The sequence below is a fragment of the Centruroides vittatus genome, unplaced genomic scaffold (genome assembly GCF_030686945.1).
Source record: "Centruroides vittatus isolate TY-2023 unplaced genomic scaffold, ASM3068694v2 scaffold_2802, whole genome shotgun sequence".
In the NCBI taxonomy this organism is placed as follows: Eukaryota; Metazoa; Arthropoda; class Arachnida; order Scorpiones; family Buthidae; genus Centruroides; species Centruroides vittatus.
In genome coordinates, this window is record NW_027122693.1 from 1,545,109 (window position 1) to 1,552,958 (window position 7,850).

Sequence of the window (7,850 nt, forward strand, 5' to 3'; positions counted from 1 at the left end):
ATATTCTCTCATAAACTTTATATTTTTTCTATTATTTATCTCCAGGATGGAAGAACACAATAGAAGCACAAATGGCCGAACTAAAAAACACGATAGAAAGTAAATGCTTGATTCAGTGAGTAATGTGTCTTATTTTGTTCGACGTTATGCAAAAAAAATAATATATAAAAATAATAAAAAATAAAAATAAATAATAAAAAAAATAAACTTAACAATGCATTGGAGTGTCAACTTGTGAAGAAGTAGGCCTACATCGTCATCTGCTTCTACATTATATCAATAATTCTTTTTCATTATAAGTGTCAAAAAATCAAGCTTAAATGTCGTCAGTTCTAATTAAAAAATTAAAAAAAATAACACTAAACTAAAACTACATATTTACAATTTAAGGAGTCCTTTTATTGGTGTGGTATGCCTCGAGAATTGAAGTAGACTTGTTGTGTGCTAAACAGGACAATTTCTTAAATAGCTGTCGTGTGTATGTGCATGTATATGTTCTACGTCACCTCGTGACGTAAAAAACAAGGGCAAAATATTACGATCTTTAAACTCCTTTCGATTCTTTTGTTGTTCCTTCAAATGTCTTCACCATTCGAAGGATTTGTCTTCATTTTCCTGACGTTAGAATCCACACAACGAATATGGTTTATATATATATATACTTATTATATATATATATATATAAATACTCGTGAAGCATGCCCATAAAACACACCGAAAATCTTGAAAAAATTAATTAAGTACCCCCAAAAATTGAAGGAAATCTTTCATGTGCTGAATGTATCTCGCTATATCTATATGTTCTATCTACGTATATATATATATATATACAAATATATCGGTGTTTAATGGTATTATGTGGGCTTACTAATCGAAAAAACAGGTGTTACTATTGTTTTTTTTTCGTTTCGTAAGCTAACATTATGATATATATGTGTATATTTAATAATATTATTTTTTCTTTATGACAGGGGTGAGATTTGCTTCAATATTATTAAATATGAGTATATATATATATTTATAAAATATAACTGACCTGGTTAAAGGTGAGTTTGTGTAATAAGTGGGAAACAAAATGAAAGGAAATCATCGCTTCGCATCGTAGCGCGCCGATGCGACGCGAACGTTCTTCGTGTATCTAGTCGGTGACGTAACAGAACTTTAACTAATTCATTCCCAGGAATTGTGTATTATTAAAAAGAAAACAAAATTATAATGCATCCAGAACTTAAACACTTAACTGTGTTTAAAGCGTGGTGTGTTAACTAACGTCGCTTAGCATCGCGCGCGCATGGTGACGTCGGGTAGAGAACCGACTAACACTCGCTAGATGAATGTGTTTTTGCTATCAACTCGTAGATACGTAAAAGTTATATTCGCTAATGTAAACTTGACAGAAAAATCAATATGCCGATAAATAGGCGCGCCAAGCAACGCGACGCGATCGTACGCGCAGCGATAGCATCCACACAAACACGCAGTCAGTACTTGGATGTTGATGTTACAGTTTAAGGCTTTAAATTCATTTAAATTTAATTTCATTTTTTACCTTTTTTCCGGCAATTTTCTCTCGTAGAGCAGCGTAAAAAAACCGAGAGATTTTTTTTCTATCTGTTTATTACGATGGGCTCAGTAGAAAAAGCTTAAAAATTTCATAAAATTCGAATAAAAAAAAAAGTCAAAGGAGCGTGTGGCATCCTTAAAATACGATTATATAAGATTGTGTAGAAAAATTCCCATTTAAGTTAGTTTTGAAGCGAATTTTATTTTGATCCAATTCTTCTCTCTTCAACACATTCTTCTGCATGAGAAGTTTAATACATGCATTGGTTTCTTGTAAAATAAAGAATTCAGTAGCTCCTTTTTATATATATGAAATCATTCAGTTTACATCCAAAGCCATCATACGACATTTCAAAACAATCTGTTTAACTTGGAGTTTGGAATCAAAGTTTTATCCTATTTGTGCCAAACTTTGTTTAGAAGATTATTTTTCTGTTCTCTTTACTTGTTTCACTCTAATATAGAGGAAAAAAAGAGGGAAGACAAAGTTATACTGACACCTCACTGTCCAATATTGCAATTTTCTTTCTGTTCCGTACTTTCGATATTGCTTTCTAGTATTATTGTACAAAATAAGTCTCCCCTTTTTTTATTTTATTTTTATCAAACGGATAAAATTGATTTCATAAGAAATTCAATATCACACTCGGCTGTAACATTAACGAGTTTTGTATTAAATTTTCACAAGCGTGATTCTTCTAAAAGGTTCATTAACCACTTACCTAGACTTTATTCTGGATATTTATTAGCTTTTACAATTTTTATTCGATGTTTTTCGTGGTATTTTTTAAAAGGAAAAGACCTTATACAAAATTAATTTCGTCATCCAAACTTTGTTTAATTATAAACTTAAGTAAAAAATAATTTTTTAAGTGAAAAAATTAATTTTAAAAGCTTTAAAGTTATGAAAATAACCCGCTTTGGTTAAGGTTTACATGGTTGTATCCACCTCTAAATCCACGCATAAAGAGGAAATTACTCATCCTTTAGCACGTTAAATATTTTAAACATTACGTAGAATCTATGTAAAAGGTATATATATATATATACACGTATATATATATATTTTTTTTTATTCAATATTAACCAAGTTAGTAGTGATGTCAGTGACGTTATTTCATGTTTCTCCTCCGTTTTGTGTCGGTATTCTGCGCACTAGTGTACCTGTAAGTAAATGTTTGGTAAGCCATTAGCTGCCTTTTAACTCTCGCTATTATATATATATATATATATAATAATAAGTAAAAATGATCGCGAATCATCTCTTTAAGTCTTTCATCATTTTGATTATTTTTTATTTTTATTATTATTATTTTTTTGAGTTAATTAACACTTCAAATGCTACAGGAAAAAGAAGCCTTTGTCTTGCTAACATCAACATGCAGACTGCTAAAGAAACTCGGAAAAAAATCACAAAAAAACAGGCATCCCGCCTCAATATTCCTGGAACCATTAAGGGGAAAAAATACAGAATATAGAACGAAGCTATATTTGTATTATTAAAATAAAAAAGATAAAAAAAAACAATTATATGTCCCGTGGTGTTATAGAATGTAGTAAGATAGCCTTAGATAGTTTCTTGTTGTATTCATACCAAATTGCATGGTGTAAGTGCCTTGGTAGAGTGCTCCATTTTAGTTAGTCACTTGTACTATACACTAACACACCACCTTCCACGATACGACTTTGACGTCAATGATCAAACTATGGTTTTCGACAACGACCGCGTAGCACTGTAGATTTTTCATTTCGACTTCTATATCCACCCTAATTGTATGTTTTTCATTTTTTAATTTTACTAATCCCTAATTGTGATAGAGTGCACCGAGTTGTGGTTCTACTTCAGTTTGTACTTTTACTAATCCCCATGGTGAATGTTATATAGATTTATTATAAATAATAATAATAATAATAACAATGATGAAGTATCGTAAGTAAGCGAATTGGCAGAGTTTCGCTTCACTCTGCTACAATAAATTGCAGTTTATTGAACTCGAAAGTGGGAAAAATATATCAATTATTAAAGCTGTATGAATGATATCTAATGTAAGAAATACAGTATATCAGTCGGGTTTTATTAATTATGTTGCGCGATCGATCGTTTATTCGATCGCGCATATTTTGAAATTTGCTCGGGATTTTTTAAAAGAAAATTGCATTATAAAATAATAATAATAATAATAATAATTAATAATAATAACAATAAATAATAAAATTAAGAGTATTTGCTGTTTATGAAATTTCAAAGAAAAAAAATAAAAATTTGAATAAACTATAAAAAGAATTTTATAATTCAATTATTTTTTAAGAATAAAAATCTATAATTATTTTTAATAATATTTTAAAAAACAATTATTAAGCAATGCTTTTTAATCAAAATAATATATATATATATATAATCTAGATACATAAAAAATTAATACAAGTGGCAACACTTGAAATATCAGAAAAATTTTTTAAATTAGAAAAGCTGGCAACACTTTAAGTATCAAAAAAATATTTTTAAATTTAGTAAAACTGGCAACACTTAATGCAACTGTAAACAGAAAATTTTTGAATGTATTTTTAAATTTTATTTTATCTTTAAATAAATAAATCAGGAATTTGATATTTAAAAAAATAGAAATGAACTTTTAAACATTTTAAAAATATATATATATATTAAATTTTATACCGGAAACTTTAAGAAAAAAATAAAATAAAAAAATACGGATATAAAAGTTTATTTTTTAATAAATAAATAAATAAAATATTTACGACTGCTCCATTGTTTTCAAGATTTAAAAACAAATTTTAAAATAAATCATTATTATTAATAAATAACAATTGAAGCGGCTTAAGTGAGAGTGAGATTTTGTCTTAAAGAAAGTAAAAAATAATAAATAAATAAATATGGGGGTTGAAAAACCAGGTGCCATTTTTCTCTATTGAGTTCAGTGTAAATAATGTAATTGTTATTCTTCTTGTAAATAAAGTATTTAATATTATGTGTACTTAAGAAAAGTAATAATTAATGGAAAAATTATATATATATATATATATATATATATATAAAAGAAAGTCTCTTTAAATGTCATTTATACAAATGACTCTATATTGGAATTTTATTTAAATATTTTTGGGTTTTATTTTTATTTATTATTTTTTTGAATCTTGAGTGACGTCGTGTGTGTCGAGTAAATCAACTGAATAGACTGTAACTTAAAACAAATAGCTTTGAGAAAGTTGTCTGTATTTGTCTCGAGAATGAATTATTACATACAATTGTATTGTTGAATCATGCACTTGGTACATGAGCGCATACAAAATTATGTAAAGTGGTATTAAGAATATTCTTAACAATGAAAGAAAAAAAAAATCAACTGTAATAAATTTTGAAAAATAAAGTTATGTGATGTTTTTGTTTTTCTTGAGGTTTGTCAATTATTTCCCATACAGTCGAACTTCTGTACAACAGACATAAAAAATTGGCTGCTGTTTGGAACTGAAACCATCCTGCAAAAATGGCCTCCGTTTACAGGTTCTACTGTATTAAAAGAGTGTATGCAACTCTAATGCGCGTGGTAACAGATATATGTTGTCGCGTCGTAACTAAGTGGTCTAAACCGTTATGCAAGAGCACTTTCAACACTTAAAATACAGATTTTATCGCTACACGATACGATAACATTATAAAACCTTCGTTTATATTAAAAATCGAGGTTATGTGGGACTTGATAAAATGCATAAAATGGTGAGCATTATGATGGCGTTAGCGACAAGTCGCATCGCGGCGCTTCGTTGGCTCGCAAATAGCATCCGACTGTACGAATATATATTTACGTTTGTTATAATTAATATAAAACGTTAAAATTCAAATCACAAACAGCTCCATTAAGTTAAAATTTAATTATTTCCCGAGTTAGATACAAAATAGTTACTGCTTACTAAATACAATTTTCTGACAAATTTATAATTATAGACTTATACATTTAATTAAAAATGTATTTTGTAATAAAATAATAATAATTTATTCCAAATTTATTTTTAATTGTATTTTATTAAATGAATAATAGAGATCGTTTTTAAGTATAGAACTGTATTAAATATGCAAATATTAAGTCACGAGCAACCTAATTAAATGCGACGTGTTGCGGCGTGCAACCAGCTTCAAGGTTTGGTGTGTAATTTAATTATTATTTAATTAAATAACCTTAAAAAATATTTATAATTTTTAGAAAATTTATATATATATATATGTATTATTTAATTAGAAATAAAAATTGAGAATGTAAAATGGTCACGCGAAGCAATGCGACATTTTGAGCGGTGACATATTGATAGAAGGAAGATGTAGAGAATTTTGAATAGAACTGATAGAAAATAGAGAAATTTTTACTGTTTCTGATTATATTTGTTCTTCTTTTCTTTGGAGTGAGTGTTTTTGATGTAAAGCAACGTGCAACAGATTTGGAAAGCGTTATTTTCGGTAATCGCGACAGAATAGTAGTTGCTGACAGCTGGATGATGAAGGACGATGATGACACATCTGTTTTTCTACTCAGTCCGGAAATCCTACGGCGAATTGAAAAACTAGAATTGTTGCTACAACCGAAGAATCCCTGTGATAGATACAATTTTTTTCATTTATATCCATCCCGTTTTTCGATATATTTGATGTCTTTTCGTAAAAATTACTTCCTATTTTTTACTTATTTATTTTTTCTTAATATTTTTAAAATCGGATTTTAAGGATTTTTTTTATTTAAAAAAATAACAACAAAATAAATGAAAATTTTAAATTTAAGTGTCGCGAATTGAAACGAAAGAGGACGCTTTTATTCAAACCGCCATCTAGTGTTTAGATGCTTAACTAATAATAATTTCTGTTTTACGTAAAAATTTTTTCGTTAAAATTCTTATAAAAGTGTTTTAAAAAATTAAATTTTCTATTTAAAAAGACAAAAAATATTTTTTTAAAAATTACGAAGAAAAGAAACTACTTTAATCGTGTGACAATTTGCATCGTTATAAAAATTGCCGTTTTTTTAAAATACACGAATTTCGATGTAATTATTTAACTATAAATAACACAGATTTGTTGCACAAAAAATTCAAATAAAATGCTTTCTTTACTTGCCACTAGAGTGAAATGTAGCGCTGTTGAATATACAATCCGCCATTTTGCATCTAAACTTTAACATGGCTCGCATCAAACTATTTACATCTTAACCAAAATATTAAGAAAATGGCAACTCTGTAACAAAGGGGGACTCGTGCTCAATGTACGGGCGTTCCTGTATATACAGTACATATTTAATTATTACCATAAGAGAACCGTAGCACGTGATCTTCGTTTTCCATTAGATTGGTTTGGATTCATGAGATCAACACAACTCGTGGCGAGTTGCCAAAGGGGTGTAGCCAGTCTCTGTTTACGTATTAAACACGTGAAGAAATCCCGGAAGATGCCACATGGTCAGCACGTTGATGATGAGCAAACCCAACGTTCAATGGTGTCATTTGCGCGACCACTGGTGGGCAAATCTAGATAGATGAATTTTTTATACTTATCCATATTTATCATGAAAATACATCAATAATCTTTAAGTAATTCCTTCAACAAGCATAATTTTTTTGCATTTGATATATATAAAATTTTATTCTTAAGAGCAATTTCATAATAATATAAATGATAAATTTTTAAAGCATTTGTTAAAAGTTAACAAAATAAAATGCTTTAGAATTATTAAATTCCGTTTATAAATTATCTCTTGTTATTTTGGATTTTGTAGTATAAAAAGACTATATATCGGTGGTATAATTAAAACGAAAATGGTCTGTCTTTATTATTATCGGAGTCGATAGATATACTGGTCCTTGCGCTGCCAATAGCTCTAATGCTACAATACCGGAGTAATAAATATTTTTGCCACTTCGAGCGCTTCGATCGTTTCACGGCATAAGTTTGGCTTGAGTATAGGGAGAGTCAGCCGTAAACATTTGAAATTCTTTTTAAAAATGAAATATTCTCGTTTTTAATTCAGATATTGCTTTTGTGTTTTTAAAAGGATTGCTTATAAATAGTAATTCAATTCGGTTTTGAACATTATTTATCCGTAAATGTCGTTAATATTTATATTTCTATTAATTATCACGTTCACGATTTTAGATTTTAAATTGATTACACTGTGTTTTGCTTACAATTTGTGTTTATTTTAAAATCTTTTTGGGCGTTTTCGTTAAGGGTAAGAAAAAGTAAAAAGTAGTCTAAATATATGTATAGTCAAGCCTGTACATACATTATT

The 7,850-nt window shown here is 28.3% G+C and overlaps 1 protein-coding gene across 6 annotated transcripts in view; it reads left to right on the forward strand.

Annotated features, from left to right (window-relative positions):
* The window catches only part of LOC136987867 (complexin-like), a 226,363-nt gene extending 221,395 nt beyond the window's left edge, over positions 1 to 4,968 (forward strand). For all 6 annotated transcript variants that reach the window (XM_067285618.1, XM_067285619.1, XM_067285617.1 and 3 more), the window contains one exon: positions 46 to 4,968. In XM_067285618.1, coding sequence (XP_067141719.1) covers positions 46 to 119 — 74 coding nt within the window. In that variant the 3' untranslated portion in view covers positions 120 to 4,968. The remainder of the gene's footprint in view (positions 1 to 45) is intronic.
* Positions 4,969 to 7,850: the final 2,882 nt, after the last annotated feature.